This window comes from Mesoplodon densirostris, chromosome 15 (genome assembly GCF_025265405.1).
Source record: "Mesoplodon densirostris isolate mMesDen1 chromosome 15, mMesDen1 primary haplotype, whole genome shotgun sequence".
Classification (NCBI taxonomy): Eukaryota; Metazoa; Chordata; class Mammalia; order Artiodactyla; family Ziphiidae; genus Mesoplodon; species Mesoplodon densirostris.
Genome location: NC_082675.1, coordinates 32,021,437 through 32,042,126, shown reverse-complemented (window position 1 = coordinate 32,042,126; position 20,690 = coordinate 32,021,437). Strand labels below are relative to the sequence as shown.

The 20,690-nt window shown below is 39.5% G+C and overlaps 1 protein-coding gene across 3 annotated transcripts in view; it reads left to right on the top strand.

Annotated features, from left to right (window-relative positions):
* The window catches only part of PTPRM (protein tyrosine phosphatase receptor type M), a 759,871-nt gene that overhangs the window by 268,565 nt on the left and 470,616 nt on the right, over window positions 1-20,690 (top strand). For all 3 annotated transcript variants that reach the window (XM_060119604.1, XM_060119603.1, XM_060119605.1), the window contains exon 3: window positions 12,288-12,559. In XM_060119604.1, coding sequence (XP_059975587.1) covers window positions 12,288-12,559 — 272 coding nt within the window. The remainder of the gene's footprint in view (window positions 1-12,287; window positions 12,560-20,690) is intronic.

Below are 20,690 nucleotides of genomic sequence, written 5' to 3'. Positions count from 1 at the left end.
ATTTTTTTCCTTTTCCATTATGGTTTAGTACAGGGTATTGAATATAGTTCCCTCTGCTATACAGTAGGATCTTGCTATACATATCCATTCTGAATATAATAGTTTGCATCTGCTAATTGCAAACTCCCAATCCATCTTTCCCCCACACCCCCTCCTCCTTGGTAACCATAACCAACCAATTAATTTTTATTTGAAACTATGATAAAACCCATTTAAGATTTTTTTCCTTAACAATTTTTAAGTATTTTTTGCCTTTAGTTCAGTTTTCTCCTCTGGGTGTGGAAGTAATTCTGCCTAATGAAAAGGTTTAAAGATGCTCTGTAAAATGCTCTCCAAAAGAACTGCCTCTCTGGCAATTAACTCCCATGGGGGTAAAGGAGCTTTCAAACCCCTCACAGTAATGGTTAGTTTTAAAGTATCTGACTTGAGCTCAACTCCCTGGAAGACCACTTAAGGCAGCTATGCAGCTCTTGAAAGAAGTTTTGTAAAAGCAAGACACCACGCTGTAAAGAACAAAGCGTTTTAATGTGAACCACGACTGCTTCTGGAAGAGCTCAGCTGCTTTCCTGGAAAGACGTCCTGAAACAGCCTGAAACAGCCATGGAAGCACTGCTCCTTGTGTGGGCCAATCACACCTCAATTTCAGTTGTTGCCTGCAGGTTAATCCTGCTAACGTTTGCACAGTGAATAAAGCAAATCACAAGTATTCCTCCATCTTCCAAGATAAGGATGATCACTATTTGCATTTGTGTGGTGCTTTAAAATCTCCTAGTGATGATATGGTACTGGCACAAAAACAGAAATATAGATCAATGGAACAGGATAGAAAGCCCAGAGATAAACCCACGCACCTATGGGCAACTAATCTATGACAAAGGAGGCAAGGATATACAATGGGGAAAAGACAGTCTCTTCAATAAGTGATGCTGGGAAAACTGGACAGCTACATGTAAAAGAATGAAATTAGAACACTCCCTAACACCATACACAAAAATAAACTCAAAATGGATTAGAGACCTAAATGTAAGGCTAGGCACTATAAAACTCTTAGAGGAAAACATAGGAAGAACACTCTTTGACATAAATCACAGCAAGATCTTTTTTGATCCACCTCCTAGAGTAATGGAAATAAAAACAAAAATAAACAAATGGGACCTAATGAAACTTAAAAGCTTTTGCCAAGCAAAGGAAACTACAAACAAGATGAAAAGACAACCCTCAGAATGGGAGAAAATATTTGCAAATGAATCAGCAGACAAAGGATTAATCTCCAAAATATATAAACAGCTCATGCAGCTCAATATTAAAAAAAAACAACCCAATCAAAAAATGGGCAGAAGACCTAAACAGACATTTCTGCAAAGAGGACATACAGATGGCCAAGAAGCACATGAAAAGCTGCTCAACATCATTAATTATTAGAGAAATGCACATCAAAACTACAATGAGGTATCACCTCACACCAGTTAGAATGGGCATCATCAGAAAATCTACAAACAGCAAATGCTGGAGAGGGTGTGGAGAAAAGGGAACCCTCTTGCACTATTGGTGGGAATGTAAATTGATACAGCTACTATGGAGAACAGTATGGAGGTTCCTTAAAAAAACTAAAAATAGAATTACCATATGACCCAGCAATCCCACTCCTGGGCATATACCCTGAGAAAACGATAATTCAAAAAGAGTCATGTACCCCAATGTTCATTGCAGCACTATTTACAATAGCCAGGACATGGAAGCAACCTAAATTCCCATCGACAGACGAATGGATGAAGAAGATGTGGTACATATATACAATGGAATATTACTCAGCCATAAAAAGGAACGAAATTGGATCATTTGTAGAGACGTGGATGGATCTAGAGACTGTCATACAGAGTGAAGTAAGTCAGAAAGAGAAAAACTATCATATACTAATGCATATATGTGGAACCTAGAAAAATGGTACAGATGAACCGGTTTGCAGGGCAGAAATAGAGACACAGATGTAGAGAACAAACATATGGACACCAAGGGGGGAAAGCGGGGGGTGGAGGGGGTGGTGGTGGGATGAATTGGGAGATTGGGATTGACATATATACACTGATGTGGATAAAATTGATGGCTAATAAGAACCTGCTGTATAAAAAAATAAGTAAAATAAAAAATTCAAAAAAAAAGATGTCCCAGTGATGGTCCAGTTGGAGTTCTTAATTTACCCTGACAATAATCCCAAAGTTGCCACTCTTTTCTGCAGTGCTTCTGTACCACTTAGTGATGTGAGTATATCTCAGATAACTTTGCATTCTAATTATTTGATTCTATGGTTGCCTACCGTGTTAGACTTGAAGTTTCTAAAGGGCTGTGTGCAAGTCTTCCTCATGCCCAGGATCAGTGGCTGTCACTTGTAGGGATCTCACCAGTGTTTCCTGACTGAACAAGTGCTGAATCCCTCATCTACTTTGCTTCCACCTCTGGTCTGGCTAACTACTCACCCTGGGAGATGCCCTTCCTCTAAAGAGCGGTGACGGAGTCCAAGCTCGTACTGCTCGCCGTACAACAGGCCAGTAAGTCGAGAGACGAGGTGTTAGGGCAAGGCATAGAGACTTTATTCAGAAAGCCAGCAGACCAAGAAGATGGCGGATGAGTGTCCCAGAGAACTATCTTCCCCGAGTTAGAGTTCAGGCTTCTTTTATACTGAAAGCGGAAGGAGTGTGGCTGTTTGTAAACTTCTTGGTGCCTGCCAGACCCGAGAGGGGATGTGATAATCCTTTGTTCTTGCAGCTGTCCAGGTAGGTCTGGTTATGATGTTCCTGTAAACCTCCAACAAGAGGCAGAGCCTTGAGAAAGGGCTACTATGTCTATTTCTATGGCTATAGATAGCATTCTTTGACGAGACAAAGGTGCAGAGATGGCATGAATAAGCACAGGCCACAGAGCACAAGGGTTAGAGCTAAAGGAAGAGATCCAATATGGAGTCAGATTTGCTCTTCTCTGTTGCAAAGCCATCACTACCACCCACCTCCTCCAGCTGGCTTTAGTGCTCCTTTTCTGTGTGCTCTAATGACTGCCGGTTGGAGTAACTCTATCACTGCTCACACCTTTGCAATATAATTATTCTCCTGCCCCACTAGAATTAAGAATGGGGCTTGAGTCTTACTCAACTTTGAATCAGTGGTGCCTACTACAGTGCCTGGCACACAGTAGTTGCTCAATACATGTTTATAAATTTAAGGAGTGGAAGAAGATAAGGTTGGAATTGTAGACTGGTGAGACTTTAAATGCCTTGCTCAGAAATTTGGAATGTATTGTGGAGGTACTTGTGAAATACCTCAAGTTTGCTCTTTCTTCCTAGTGTGTTAATTATATACATGAAAAAGAGAAAAAATTAAAGAAAAAATATTGCTAGCAGTAAGAGATATAAAGTGATTTTAAATATATCCATTGCCATTTCTTTATTTCTGATGCATTCAGGCTATTAATTCAACAGCTAATCTAGTGCCCACCATATGCCAGATAATATGCAAGGTTGGGGATATAGAAGTACAAAATTTACTATTTTGCTTTTTGTCAGGTAAAATTCAATTGTCAGTGTTATATAGAACCACTGTTCTTCTACATCACTTGGGCTCAGAATTATATTGGACACCATCAGCTCCTCAGCCTCTCAGCATCCATTCAGACATAAATTCCTTTGACTGTAACTCAAAATGTCCCTCTTATGTTTCCCTGCTTCTGTAGTATCACTGCCCTAGATTGGTCTACTGTCATTGGTCTCCTCTTCCTTATATGTCCCCTGTGTGCCATAAACAGTTATATTATTGTTCACTTATATTCGTGTTGCTTTGTAACTCTATCCAGTATGTTTATGTGCCCATGGTCTGTTTCTCCATCTGGATTAAGAGCAATGCCTTGTATAAGTTATTCACAAAAATGTTGGCTAAGTGAGAGGGAAATTAGTCTTGTAAAAATACCTAAGATAATCAGTACTTTTAACTCTTCTACATTTCTTCCCATTTCATTGCCAGCAGCCATGAATGGATTCTTTGTACAATAATGAATGTTAGGAATGATTCTCGTGGTGACTCTTGGCAGAACAGGTCGGTGGAGGACTCTTTTTGAGGAAGAAGACGGAGTGAACTAAGCACCGTTGACAGACTCCATGACACATCACAACTGTGTCTGACCCCCAGACTCTTTTAGCACTTAACAGATAGTATTTGTCTTCTCTAGGCTTGTGTAAGCTAAGGAAATTGGACATCTGCTTTGAATAATATGACCTTAAATCATATTTTTAAGTAAAGCCACATGGTTGTTATTATATCATTTTATTACATTAGGAAGCACCCAGAACAAACAATATCCTCTGGGCTTCTGAAGAGATGCAGGGGCTGATCTAATTGTTTGTATGATATTAAATGTCTTATTTAAAATTCGTATTTTCCAGTGAACCTTGGTCTTTTTTAAAGAAATAGATTTTATTCACATCTCTTTATTTTGCATTTGGTCACTAACTCTTGTTTACTTAAGAAAAAATAATAAAACCAATTTTGGCTCCGTACTTTCATCTGAAACATGGTGGGTTTTAATTTTGCTTTTAAATAAGAGAATGGCTCATGTGATTTGAGAATCGACTAATTTTATTTTTTAAGAGTTATAATTCAAAGCTAAAGATGACCCTAATACCTTCTAGTGCATTTTTTGTTCCCCTAATTTTAATTTTCTCCAAAGAACATATGCCACAAATATTTTGCTATCTCACTCTGTGACATGCTATGAAATTTCGATTATCTGTTGGGCTAAAACATAACCTCTAGAATCAGACTAACTGGGTGAAAATCCTGGTTTCCTGTGTGACCTTGGGGAAGATTTTTAACCCTTCTGAATATAAAATGATACTAGTACTCCCCCCACCCATCTGTTATTGAGGGGATCAAGTAAAAGAATGGATATAAAGTGCTTAGCAGAGTGAGGGGCATATAGCAAGTACTCAGTAAATATTCAGTAATACCACCAATAGCAATGGTAATAATAATAAACAGAGGAAGCCGTGGTGATTGTCTGTGTTTGGAACAGAGAAGGCCAAGAGGCAGCTTCCTGTGGGCTCAACCCCACTTTCACATTAGCCAGCCTGCTCATGTTGACCCTGTGACAGGACCACTCTATGTAAACCACTGGCGATTATCATTAATAAATAAAAAAGGACTATTTTCATGTCTGGAGCGTTGCTTAGTATTTATACCCCATAAATCAAAACACTGGAGACTTAGAAATGTATACGCCTTTCGGCGCCCTGACTCATAGGGCTCTATTCTATGGAAAAACAGTGTGTTCACATGGATTTTATTGGAATATACATGGTAGCAGCAGCAGGTTGAAAAGGTTGAGCTGGGTCTGTATGTCTGTATTGACCTCAAGCGTTATAACATGGAGTTATCCATGTTATATTACTGATTAAGGGACAAAACAAACTCCAGGGGAAAGTGTTATTATTCTTTGAAAAACAGAGGAAAAGGCTAAAAAAAACCATATATGTTTGTACCTATATAAAGAAGGATTTTGAAGGAAATACACTATGACTTTAGTGGGATAGGTTTGTGGATATCTGAGTGAGAAGTGGTTAATTTTCCCTTTGAAATCCTTTATTTTTTTACTTTTTATATAATGGTATGTGTTACTTTTATTATTTCAAAAAAGTAAAGGAAGAAGTTAAAGCACAGGTAAGTAAGAACTAGGTCTCTATGTAAAAGAAAAAAGTCTGCAGGGATATTTAAAATGTGGTTATCTATTAATTTGCTAATATACAGATTTTCCCCTGGGATTTTCCCAAGTACACAGTTGTCTCTCCTATAAGCAGAGCAGTTCATCATCAAGTGAGTACATTTTGAAAAGAGCTTAATAAAAATGAATAATTTAAAATGATTAGAATTTAAGCTATATTCAATTGACTTAAAAGGGAAAATAAAATATGCTAGAAACAGGAAAAAAAAAAACCCGCCTCTTTAAAACTCTGTGAAAGATGAGAGAGAGAGCTGTTTGAAAACCTTAGGTCTTAACAGAAAATTTATACTGTATTCTGAAGGACAAAAACAACTAAAAGCTAAATAGTGGAACTCCTATAAAAGTAATTTTCCACCCAACCAAGCTCAGAGATACAACGATAGAATAATATATCTGAATTTGTTTCTAGATCACCTAACTAATAAACTAACACAAGATGTACTAGATTGAACTATTTTAATTAAACTACAGTTCCTACTGGTTGGAAATACTGAGAGAGAAAACCAAAAGCTTCTTTCTGAAATTTTTCGTGAATGATAATTGAAATATCTAACAGTGGGTAAATTATTCAACATGTTATGTTATATCCAAGGATACCATGGGTATAAACAGAACATTTTTGGTAACATGCACCATTCTTGTCGAAAATTTGAATGAGCTTTACATCTTTACTTTTTTTTCATTAATTTTGTTTGCAAAATCTGTTCTCTCTTTCTCTCCTTGTGTATGTGAATGTGTGTATGTATACTATGTGCGTGTATGTGTGATTCACAAACATCATATTGATATAAACTCATTCTTAAGTGATTTTTTAAAAACTAGTTTAGATTAAATTAGATTTTCAAATTTATTAGCCTTTTTTGAATCACACGTCCAACATGTTCTCAGAAAGACATATTCATTTTCTGTAATGCATTTTCAATGATGTAACATGATCCAAAATTCAGCCCATTTAGATATTGTTAGCTTAAAATTTGTTTTTATTATATGAAACTCTAATTATGAAAATGTTCAAAATCCAGATTCAACCAAAAATGGCTAAATTTTGCTATGTAACACAGTGTCCCCAAAGTTGGTGTCTTCAAGCAGTACCCGTAGCTGTCAATTCTGTGGGTCAGCAGTTTGGGCCAGACTCAGCTGAGTGGCTCTGTGATCTGGGTCGTGCGGGGCTGTCTTGGCTGGGCTCCCCCATGCATCAGTGGTCAGCTGTAGGTCAGGGTCAGCTGGGGCCTGGCTGGGACAGCTCAGCTCTGCTTCCCAGGGTCCCTGTCTTCCAGCAGGTGGCCTGGACCTTTTCACCTGGTAATGAACAAGTCTTCTTCTCTGGTAGCCTCAGGTTTATGTATCATAATTAGCCTTTATTTCTTTATAGACACCTATTATACGTATATATAGTATCTAGACTTAAGAGGGTATAATGTTCTTCCTAAAGCGATCTAACTAATGTGCCACATGCTTCATACTGAGAGGCAGCTTGGTATCCTGCTGAAAAGCACAGACTCTGAGACAGTTTTCCTGGGGGTCATATCTCATGTCTACCACTTACTAGCTGAATGACCTTGGACAAGTTACTTAACCTCTCTATACCCCAGTTTCTCGTCTTCTGTAAGAGTTAAAAGAGTTAATATAAGTAAAGCATTTAGAAGAATGCCTGGTATATTTTATATACATATATATATTTATATATTTATGTAATATGTTAGCTATTATTACTCATATTAATAGTCAATATATTTACCTATTTATCTGAAAATTCTTAATACTTCATTTTGTAAACACAACTAACAGCTTTCACAATCACCATTAATTATCATTTTTTCCCTTGCAATAAAAAATGTACATTTATAACTCAATGGATTTGGTAAAATTTCAACTCAGATTTTTCATTCCGAGTTACATCTAGAATGATTATGCATATCTGAAAATTAATGTTTGGATCTTGGAAAGAAATCTGAACGGCATACCTGGTTAATATTTCTGACCTTGTTAAGCTGAATAGACAAGGATGATGTAGTCTATATAATCACATGATCATTGACACTCATGACCACAGGAGGGCCAGAAATTACCTTGAAGTAGGCATTCAGCTATTCCATCTCCCTAAGCTAAAACCAGATACATTTGGATCAAAACCGGGGGCCGAGGCCAGACTTTGGCACATGGCTACTCTGTACCAGGCACTCCTCTAAGAAGCGTTCTAAGCGAATCATCTCATTTAGTGCACTGAACACCCTCTTTGAAATGGGCACAATTTTATCCCCACTTCCTAGTTTCGGAGACTGAGGCAGAGTGACGTTAGCTAACTCTTCTCAGTGACATCCAATAAGTGGCCGAATTAGGATCCAAATCCAGGCTGTCTGGTTGCAGAGCCCCAGCCCTTTCCAAATTCTACACAGCTTTGTAGCCAGAGGACCAATGAAACCGTCACAGCCCTAATAAAAACCCTGGCCTCATTAACTTCCGCCTGGCACTTAGAATCCCTGTGGGTCCATCCTTCGCCCTGTGCCTGAGGGCTTCCATGTCCTCCTTCTCACCAGAGGGGGCCTCGGAGTCAGTCATTCCCTTCTGGTAGAGACCACTCTCTGCCAGCTGAAATATATGACCCGGGTTCGTTGTCTCCATCAGTCAGTGTGCTTTCCTCTCTAAACTCGGGAGGGGAGCAGAAGTGTCGCAGTTTCTTCATCTGGTCTTGCAGTTTCCCAGACAGCCTCACAGAGCAGGAAGAGGAATGGCTCTGTAGAGCCACTAAACTTCTTGCCACTTTTGACCCTAAGTGAAGGCCCTTCTGCAGGAGTTTCACCTTTGTCGAAAGGCCATCACATAGACCTTTATTGGAGAGAAAATTTGCCTTGATTGCTCTACGACATTAATGTCTTGCAAAAAATTGCACATGGTCTGAAGGGACTCTAGTGTTATATGGATGTCACTCCCCTATTTGCTAATCCTGTTAGCTAATCTGCATTGCAGCAACATGCCTTGTAACGGGATAGACTGTATTCTGGTTCAAAAGGGGGGAAAAAAAGGAGAAAGTATAAAAATCAGGATCATTTGAGTGTTTGCAACTTAAAATGCCTGAGTTTCACCTTGACCTCAAGATAAAAATTAGTATTTTGTCCTAGAATGAAGCTTAATGAGTAAATATTGAAGGATAGGCTGTGTAGTTGGGGAAAATAGTATTTTAGGGAAACCCAGTGATTTCCCAAACAACTCTGGTAGGATGTTACCCAGTTTATACCAACGTGTGAAAAGAGACTCTTCATCCAGTCATCCAAACTAGACTTTCCAGGATGCAGGAAACCTACTTTTGCTCTCCTATGCATATTGCCATATTTACCATCTCTGGTCGCCCAAGTTTAAGTGATGGAAACACTCCAAGAAGTAATATTCTCGGCAGAGTGACAATACTAAAGCTTTTGGTGATTCAGAGTTGGCTTCAAGGCCAACTCATGCCTTAGCCCCATCAGGGAATATTCTACATTGCAACTATGTTGCAGATGCCAGAGCCCCAAATGATTGAACTTGGAATAAATACGTTTATATTTTACTGAGAGCGACAAAGTACAATTTTTAACTCATGTTATAAACACCAACTGTCCTCTTTCAATTTGTGATGGGGTTGGTCGACCCTGTGTATTTTTTTTTAATTAATTAATTTATTATTTTTGGCTGTGTTGGGTCTTCGTTTCTGCGTGAGGGCTTTCTCTAGTTGCGGCAAGCGGGGACCACTCTTCATTGCGGTGCTCGGGCCTCTCACTATCGCGGCCTCTCTTATTGTGGAGCACAGGCTCCAGACGCGCAGGCTTAGTAGTTGTGGCTCACGGGCCTAGTTGCTCCGTGGCATGTGGGATCTTCCCAGACCAGGGCTCGAACTCGTGTCCCCTTCATTGGCAGGCAGATTCTCAACCACCGCGCCACCAGGGAAGCCCCAACCTTATGTATTTTGAAGAGCTTTTTTTTTCACATTTTGTAGAGCATAGCTAACCCAAATCACTGCAGTGATATTCTCTTGTCACAGAATCCCTCTCTCTGTCCCCAACTCTTTCTTAAATCACATTTCCAGTTCTTCCTTATTACTGAAATATATGTTCCACAATAACCCTTCCCTTGTGGCTTGACTTTCATATTTCCAGGTGTGTAACATTCATCTCTTGAAAAATTGCTATATTTTCAGATAGCTCCCATAATTTTCCTTCACTGTCATGAAAGGGTTTGTTTTCTCCATATGTGCTCAAATGGCGCATGAAGAAATGTGGAGTTATTGGAGGGTAGCAGGATGAGTAATGGGCTGGAAACCCAGAGGCTCCAAGTTCTGATTTCGCCACTGACTCACCCTAAAGCCTGGATAAGATGCGTCCTCATCTCTCTGTGACTCAGTTCCTATTTTTCTTACATGGCATTAACACTAGCTCATCTCATGAAGGGGCCCTGAGAGGTAATAGCCAGAAGCAAACATTTTGTAATATTGATCCTTTAACAATAGTCTATTAATTTATAAAGGATATATCTACATTCCTGGTTTTTATTTAGTCCTCCTGATAATTCCCTGGGAAAAGTAGTCTTCTCATTTTGCTGTTTAGGAAATCACAGCTTGTAGATGAGAGAAAATTTCCACACTTTTTCTAAGATTGTGTATGTATCTTTATAGATATGTGTGGCTGTTTACTAAAATCTATATACCCGCAAACGTGCATACACACACCTCCTTGAAAATTATGGTTCACAATGAGGGACGTTTTTAAAGGAATACTGAACTGAGGGTAATAGTCTCTTCATGCTGTAGAAACCATGAGTCCAACCACCCTGAGTAGTATTTTTTTTATCTTTATTTTCCAAATTTAGTTGTACTTCCCCCTCAGAATTTCCATACATTTTTTCCTCTCTGCTAAAGAAGGCTTCTGATGGCCAGTTTTCCCGTTCATCTTAGAACATTTTGATTTACCTTTCTTTATGTGATATATAAAATTCATATATTTATTTTAGTTGCTATTTCTAGTGACCTTAGGCATGGGGAAGGTCCAAGTGACCTTTCCCAAGGTCAGGGTATCTGGGAAGCTTGAATCCACCTGGAAACTCTTCAGCACTCATGGGTGGGTTAGTGCCCTGGATGAAAAGTTGAAAACAAGGAGCTCACAGAGACTTCTGTGAACGACTGTCCCCCATGGGCACAACCATTGATCGGTAAACTCCATCATCCCCCCATTATGAGAACACCCCTAGTCAAGGAGAAGCCAGCTGTGACAGTAGTGGGGGGATGGGTGCTGAGCTGCAAGAAAATCATACTATATTGATGACAAGGAGCATCATCAGGCCAATTTTCTAAGATTCCACAAGCCAGAACAATCTATTCCCTTTCTCTAGATTAGATGAGAATCTCAGAGTGTCTGTGATTACTCAGTGGTGGTACCATTGTAGAACAGTGTTGTTTAGAGATGATGGAAAAGTTCAATATCTGTGCAGCCCAGTATGGTAGCAACTGGCCCCATGTGGCTACTGAGTGCTTGAAATGTGGTTCCTGGGGCTGAGGACCTACACTTTCATTATTACAGAACTTTTTTTTTTATCCAAGTGCTGAATTTTTTTTAATTCATCTTTTTTTTATTTTTATTGAAGTCTAGTTGATTTACAGTATTGTGTTAATTTCTGCTATACAGCAAAGTGGCTCAGTTATCCATATGTATATTCTTTTTCATATTCTTTTCCATGATGCTTTATCCCAGGATTTTGAATATAGTTCCCTGTGCTATATAGTAGGACCTTGTTGTTATCCATTCCATATGTAATAACTTTCATCTACCAACCCCAAGTTCCCAGTCCAACCCTCCTCCATATGCTCCAGCAATTCCACTCCTGGGCATATATCCAGGCAAAACTATAATTCAAAAAATACATACACCCCTATGTTCATAGTAGCACTATTCACAATAGCCAAGACATGGAAACAACCTAAATGTCCATTGACAGATGAATAAAGAAGATGTGATGTATATATAATATTTTATATATACACACACACACACACCACACACACACACACACACACACACACACTCACACAATGGGATATTACTCAGCCATAAAAAAGAACAAAATAATGGCATTCGAAGCTACATGGATGGACCTAGAGATTATCATACTAAGTGAAGTAAGTCAGAAAGACAAAGACAGATACCATGTGATATCACTTATATGTGGAATCTAAAATATGACTCAATATTATAGAATTTTAATTAATTAAAAAAAAAACTCCATGTGGCTAGTGACCACCAGATCGACCAGTGCAGATCTGCAAACCATGCATATACCTATTATTTAGGAAACTAATTGCAATGACATCAAGGGAATTTGCCATCCCCACTGACCTTGAGAGCACTTTGGGAATGAAAAGGTGTGAAAGAGGTGGGACTTTCAAAGCCAAGGTCAGATATGTGGAACTGCAGTGTCGATCCATGGAAATGATGGTGACTTTTCAGGTATGAGCAGGAAGTAGTGTTTCCGGTTGTGACCGTCCTTTGATTTTCTTTTCGCAGGCTCCTTCATGTTGGTCAACACGTCTGGGAGATCTGAGGGACAGAGAGCCCACCTCCTCTTACCTCAGCTCAAAGAAAATGACACCCACTGCATTGATTTTCACTACTTTGTATCCAGCAAGAGTAATTCTGCTCCCGGGTTACTCAGTGTCTACGTGAAGGTCAATAACGGGCCTTTGGGGAACCCTATTTGGAATATATCTGGAGACCCAAACCGTACATGGAACAGGGCAGAGCTGGCCATCAGTACTTTCTGGCCTAACTTTTATCAGGTATGCCTTTTATTTTTCATTTCCTGTTTTGATGCATCCTCTAACTTCTGAAAATATAAATCAGTTTTATATTAGTCTAATCAGAGAATGTATTAGAAGTGTTGGTATTTTTAGACCAAGGTGAGGAAAGCTTATGCTCGTGGATAGGGAGTGTATTAAGGCTTTGTTTTTACATTACTTTGAGAAATGAGTAAAATGCACCATTCCAACTTGTTTACTTATATATCTATTTAAGAAAATAGAAGCAGCCACCTGCAGCAGGGCAGGAAATGCTGTCTGCAAGGATGTTTTACTTTCTATGTTAAGCAGCCACATCTGACCCAGGGAGACAGAGAACTTGATGGTAGAAGAAAAAGCCTCTTCTTCCATGAGTGGATCTCAGGAATCACGGGTCGTTAGGAAGTGAGCCCTAGTGGAGGCCAGCTGGTGAGATGCAGGGCCCTGCTCCCACCCCATCAGCAATGGGAAGAAAATGGCATGTAGACCGAGTCCTTGTCATGGAGGAGCTGCTCTGTGGGATGTTCTGTTGGGACCACATTGCCCACCTGGAGTGGGCACTTAAAGGAAATGAAGGATGCATGCCAGAAGCAGTTAGAAAGTGGTACCAAGGAGGTCCCGCTGGTCTCTCTGTCCTCTCGGAGAGGGCCTGTGCCCCAAGAGCATCCCGACTTGGCATCAAAGGTGGGAAATGAGTGACGGTGGCGTTCTGTGTGCTTTCTCCTTTTGTCCACAGCCTCTTTGAAAATAACTTCACATTAAGGACTCAATTAATTTCAAGCTAAGAGGGTGCATTAAGAGAATTGCAGTATTTTGCTTTTCTCTTTCTTAATTCCTTTGACTCACTCGGAAGCCAATGGGAACATGTATCCAAGATCATCTCTCATGGTTAATTGAGGTGCTTGGCTAGACCCAGGGAGGAAAGACTGAGTCTTCTCAAGGGCTGCTTGTCATCTGAGCGGCATGATCGGCACCCAGGAACCCACTCTGCAGGCTTGGTGTTTATTAGGGAAGATTTATCAATCCCAGTTCCTCTATCCCTGGGTTTGATCATGGTAATAAATGGGCTGTAAATTCTGTGCTTGTTTTTTTTTTTTTTTTTTACATCTTTATTGGAGTATAATTGCTTTACAATGGTGTGTTAGTTTCTGCTTTATAACAAAGTGAATCAGTTATACATATACATATGTTCCCATATCTCTTCCCTCTTGCGTCTCCCTCCCTCCCACCCTCCCTATCCCACCCCCCCAGGTGGTCACAAAGCACCGAGCTGATCTCCCTGTGCTATGTGGCTGCTTCCCACTAGCCATCTATTTTACGTTTGGTAGTGTATATATGTCCATGCCACTCTCTCGCTTTGTCACAGCTTACCCTTCCCCCTCCCCATATCCTCAAGTCCATTCTCTAGTAGGTCTGTGTCTTTATTCTTGTCTTACCCCTAGGTTCTTCATGACATTTTTTTTCTTAGATTCCATACATATGTGTTAGAATACGGCATTTGTCTTTCTCTTTCTGACTTACTTTACTCTGTATGACAGACTCTAGGTCCATCCACCTCACTACAAATAACTCAATTTCATTTTTTTTATGGCTGAGTAATATTCCATTGTATATATGTGCCACATCTTCTTTATCCATTCATCCAATGATGTACACTTAGGTTGTTTCCATCTTCTGGCTATTGTAAATAGAGCTTCAGTGAACATTTTGGTACATGACTCTTTTTGAATTATGGTTTTCTCAGGGTATATGCCCAGTAGTGGGATTGCTGGGTCATATGGTAGTACTATTTGTAGTTTTTTAAGGAACCTCCATACTTTTCTCCATAGTGGCTGTACCAATTCACATTCCCACCAGCAGTGCAAGAGTGTTCCCTTTTATCCACACCCTCTCCAGCATTTATTGTTTCTAGATTTTTTGATGATGGCCATTCTGACTGGTGTGAGATGATATCTCATTGTAGTTTTGATTTGCATTTCTCTAATGATTAATGATGTTGAGCATCCTTTCATGTGTTTGTTGGCACTCTGTGTATCTTCTTTGGAGAAATGTCTGTTTAGGTCTTCTGCCCATTTTTGGATTGGGTTATTTGTTTTTTTGTTATTGAGCTGCATGAGCTGCTTGTAAATTTTGGAGATTAATCCTTTGTCAGTTGCTTCATTTGCAAATATTTTCTCCCATTCTGAGGGTTGTCTTTTGGTCTTGTTTATGGTTTCCTTTGCTGTGCAAAAGCTTTGAAGTTTCATTAGGTCCCATTTGTTTATTTTTGTTTTTATTTCCATTTCTCTAGGAGGTGGGTCCAAAAGGATCTTGCTGTGATTTATGTCATAGAGTGTTCTGCCTATGTTTTCCTCTAAGAGTTTGATAGTTTCTGGCCCTACATTTAGGTTTTTAATCCATTTTGAGCTTATTTTTGTGTATGGTGTTAGGGAGTGTTCTAATCTCATACTGTTACATGTCCCTGTCCAGTTTTCCCAGCTCCACTTATTGAAGAGGCTGTCCTTTCTCCACTATTCTTGTTTTATCTTTGTGCCCTCATACCTGCAACAATTTCTGGTATTTAAACGTCTCTTGAATGGAAATGAAGGGGTAGTAAAAGCTCTGTTAGCACACATGTAAATTGTTAAAATCCTTTTAGAGTGCACTTGGGCAATACATTTTAAAAGTGTTAAATATTTAAATAAGTCTAATTTTAGCAATCTACTATTAGGAGTTCATCCTAAGGATATAATGAATAATGGAAGCAAACAGTTAGCTACAAGGATATTCACGGCAGTGTATTTATAATAATGAAACACCAGGAGCAGTATTACGTTTCTTCCAATAGAGGATGAGTTCATCTATGCTACCTCAGTACAAAAATTCATTTTGCAACCGTTAAGAATAACGTTATGAAAGATCATTTCATGATGTATCTCAGCTTATTTTCTTAAGTGGGTAAAACTGGTATAAAATCCTAAAGCAGTATGTTAAATTCAATTTTAAATTAAATATATGTACTAATATATATTAATTATACATTAATATGTATTAATAATATTAATATGTATTGTGTATCAATATATATTAATATGAATTAATTATACATAAATACATATAATATTAATATATATTAATTATATAAAAATACATATATAATTAAACTATATGGTGAAATAAATATATTAAGTAGTATCTCCCCAGCTAGTGACTTGAATTTTTTCTTTCTGTCATCTGTCATATTCTAAATTTTCCTCAACGTACATGTGCTGTTTTTATGTATAAAACAAAAAAAAGAGTTAAAAAGTAATTTTTCTTGCAGAGGGAAAATGTCCTACTTACTGGATATCCTTCTTTTTTATAAATATATTGATAACCAATCAGGGTATAATTCAAAAATATGGCCTTTGGGACAAAGTTTCTTCTTTTGTAGGATTAAAATGGAAGCAAGGGAAGTGGGTTTGGCTAAGGCAGGCTTCATAAGGCTGTGTATGATGGACTAGGCTAAGAGGCTGAGTGTTTTTAGAAACTTCTTTTGGAGGGGACCTTCCCACAGTAGAGAAGGCCTAGCTAGTTCCCCTCTGGAACCTGCACTGGACTCTTCCTTGGTCTCCAGGCATCTAGACAAGATCAGAAGGTCTGTTCTGCTCACCTTTGCCCTGATCTTCTTCTCTTTCCCCTTAGCAATGCACACCCAAAACCTCTAGGAGTGAGCCCTTGTGGGGCCCTACAGCTGCCAGAGCCTGGTGCATTCATTTAGTTTTGACACTGGCTACAATCCAGATCTTAAATTTTTGTTTTGCCTTTGTCTTAGTCAGCTTGAGTTGCTGTGACAAAAAGAAGAACAAAAGCACACAATCTGGGTGGCTTAAACAACAAACCTTTATTTCTCAGCTCTGGAGGCTGAAAAGTCCAAAATAAGGGGCCCTCAGATTCTGTTCTTGTTAAGGGCCCCCTTCCTGGCCCATGGAGGCCATCTTCTGGTCTTCTTGTTGTGTGCTCAGATGACCTCCCCATGTGTGCAGCAGAGAGAGCCCTGGTCTCTCTTCCTCTTCTTATAAGGGCACTAATCCCATTACAGGGGCTCGACCCTCATTGCCTCAGCTAAGCATAATCACCTCTCTGATGCTCCATCTCCCAGTTCCATCACCGTGGGGGTTGGGGCTTCAACATATGAATTTGAAGGGGACACAGCACTCAGCCCATAATAGCCTTGAACACACCTGGCTCAGACAGTCAGAACTAAAGGAATGATTTAATTTATCAACAGTCTCAGGAGATCAGCCTTTAAAAGGAATTATCAAACTACAGTTGGCCCTTGAATAGTGTGAAGCTTAAGGATGCTGACCCCCCAACACACACACAGTTGAAAATCCATGTGTAACTTTTGACTCCGCCCAGACTTAACCACTGATAGCCCACTGTTGACCAGAAACCTCACCGATAACATGCAAAGTCAATTAGCACATATTCTGTGTGTTATGTGTATTATATACTATATTCTTACAGTAAAATAAGCTAAAGAAGAGAAAATGTTATTAAGAAAATCATAAGGAAGAGAAAATACATTTATGGTACTGTACTGTATTTATTGATACATTAAGTTTACATCATCTGTTTATAAGATGAATCACCTGTCAGTACCTACATCAATAGTGTCTTATATGATACAAACACCATAGATGTTGTATGTATTACTAACACTAGATAACAATAATGAAAGATAATGTGAAAAGTAAACTCATATTATTTACAGTTGTAACAATTCATGCATCAATAATGAAGAAGCAGCAGTGTGATTGATTTACGGTCACCTCATGCAATCCATACAGTTGCTTCTTTGTAGCCTAGCCTATATACCAATGAATGAATTGTTATCAGATTTTTATGACACACAGTATTATGTCATATTCATAATACAGTATTGGAAACATTGTTACATTAATAAAAACATCTACCTGTTGATGGTAGGCTGATAGTTTCTTCAATTACTAGAGAGAGAGGTGTAAGGTAATGAAATTCTTTTAAAGCAAAGTTACAAAACAGTAAGAAAACAAACTGTTATAACCTATAAACCTATAAAATGTTATTAATTTTGTATTAAACATCACCCACCTTATGCCTATGTAAGATGAGACTAGTATCAACATATATTTCATGCATTCATGACATACCTTTTTCTTAATTTTTTTCAATATATCTGGGCCATGCAGCTTGTGAGTTTTTTCAAATTGTTGCAAATCTCCAAAAATTTTCCAATGTATTTATTGAAAAATCCACATATAAGTAGACCCACAGAGTTCAAGCCCATATTGTTCAAGGGTCAACTGTATATTGAAAATAAGGTGATCCTGTATATCAGACCATTGTCATTGTCAGTGAATTCTTCCTTTCTTGGGCTCTTTTTTTTTTTTTTTTTTTTTTTTTTTGGCGGTACACGGGCCTCTCACTGTTGCGGCCTCTCCCGTTGCGGAGCACAGGCTCCGGACGCGCAGGCTCAGTGGCCATGGCTCACGGGTCCAGCCGCTCTGCGGCATGTGGGATCCTCCTGGACCGGGGCACGAACCCGTGTCCCCTGCATCGGCAGGCGGACTCTCAACCACTGTGCCACCAGGGAAGCCCCTTGGGCTCTTTTGAATAAAATATTTTGCCTTCCCAATTGTGAGCCTCTGACCCTCACCCCCAAACTCTCCTGCTCCTCACTGTGACCTCTGTCACATTGCTGAGCAGTACCTGCTTTACCATATTCAACTGGAATGTAGTTCTCATTATAGCTTTTTGGTTCACTGGGTGATTGATAGTTTCATACTCTGGGTTTAAAGGTGGATTTGCAGAGATTCTTTAAACCAGTGTTGCTAAATGTTTAAGAACCTGCTGATCAAAGTTTGTTAAGCATCTGGATCCACTGAAAATGCATTTGTTCATTTAATTCCCAAGGAGTCTAACCAAGCCTCAGCCTTTCACGTTTTAAAGGCATAGTTAAGGTTGTACTTCCCTCTTTTCTCCCCTTTATCTGCTGGACAGTAAACATAGTGAAGTCAGTACCCTAATAGTAACATAAACTATTAGATAAATGGCACTCAGTAGACGATACAAGAGAGGCGTCAGCAGGAAATTTCCCAAATGCTGAGATAAACCTTAAAATCACCATGTAAGACTTGAATGATGTTCCCACTTGGCATGGGAAAAATACATTGTATCAACAGGTGGAGAGGAAGGAAAATACCTACCAATCCTATTTCCATCCTTGGCTCCAGATGTCAGCTGAGCTGGAGATGATCAGAAAAAAAGCTGGAAAAATCAGTTGTCCGTGTTCAGGCAGCACTGCCCTGGATGGGGGCTTCCCCGCTGCACCTGTGGGGCGAGCACACCCTTACTAAGGAAATGGCCGTCATATCCTGATGTTCGTAAAAACCTGACTTATGCAGGAGCCATCTGCTTTTAAATCAATTTCCCAGACAGATTTCTCCTTCAGGAGTTTTGTACTAGCCTGAGGATGTGCTTCTGCTTTAGGTGACTATTATATTTCTAATTGCAAAATACACAAAGTTATTTTTCTGGTATCACCTGTACGTGCATGCCTGTGACATTTTCTTTTATGAACATAGTTCATAAAAGTCAGTATCCAAATGATGCATTCTTAGTATACAGATAGGCTGTTTCTGGGACCAAAAGCTGAGGACAGGGTAATAGGACATGGACATTTAAAGGAGGTGATAACCGTTGAGAGACCCTCTCTCCCTGCACAGGGACTCTGCTTCCCCCAGACGTCCCATTAGTATTTAGGCTGCAAGATACGTGACAGAGATCTAAAAAATTAATGTAGAGTGAATACATGCTTGAAATACTAGTATATTAAAATATTTTATATTCATATAGTACTTTATATGATGCTTTTCACACTTTGTAAAGTAGTTTTGATCTAATGAATTAAGATTGATGAATTAAGTCTTAAAAGATTTCATATTACAATATTGCTTGTAAATGAGCGGCATCATACTGTAGTAAAAGAACATATGCTTTGGGCCTCCCTGGTGGCGCAGTGGTTGAGAGTCCGCCTGCCGATGCAGGGGACACGGGTTCGTGCCCCGATCCCGGAGGATCCCACATGCCGCGGAGCGGCTGGGCCCGCGAGCCATGGCCGCGGGGCCTGTGTGTCCGGAGCCTGTGCTCCGCAACGGGAGAGGCCACAGCAGTGAGAGGCCCGCGTACAGCAAAAAAAAAAAAAAAAAAAAAAAAGAACATATGCTTTGCATCAGACAGAACTGGATTTGAATATGAGCCCTGTTTACTTATAAGCTTGGGCAGCTTAAATTTACTGAGCCTTCCTAATTACGGGACTAAATATAAAGACAGGGCAGGGTGTGAAGATGAATGGAAGAACACATTTTGGATGTGCTGGCCTCTCAATAAATGGTGGTAGTTTATGGAGATTCCAATTTGTGGAAAACAGAAAAAAGGGAAGCAGGTAATAGTTGAGTGCTTTCTCCTGCTAAGTCACTCCTTAAGTGTGTTCGGTGCGATGGCAGAAGGTATGCAATGAAAAAGGGTTCTGGGAACAAATCCTTCAGTGAAACAGTGGATGAAATGGGATGAGCCAAGGGCTTTCCCGCCAGAACATTCTAGCATGTTAGCCCTGGAACTGCTATCGTGGTGCTCTGGGCACTCTGCCTACACCTGGGGAGCAGGTGCTCTGGGGGGGGACCAGGAACGGGGGTGCTGGGCTGGGTTCCTTCTGTCTGTCCTGTTCCTGATCCTCCCATGCTTTTGTCAAGAATGTCCATTTCCCCCTCATCTTTGGCTGCAAGATACTGAGTTGATTCTCATCTTGGTCAGAGTCTGAGTCTTGTAAATTGTTGGATTTGGGGAGGTTTTCAGTGCAACCAAACACCACTGCACTGTGTACTTTGGATAAACATAGTGGGTTCTCTTGGGCATCTCTTTGTTTTTATAACCTTTCTGCTAACATGACCTAGATTAGCATGTGTAGAGTTTCAAAATGGTTCTTAGCAGAGTAAAGTGTTCTTGCCACTTTATGGAGCTTTTCCTATTTGTGGGAAAATAATATTCTACCAGTACACATCACAACGGTAATCTGCATGGAATACAGCTAATTGAAGGTTAATTACTGTTCATTAACACATAAATCGTCAAG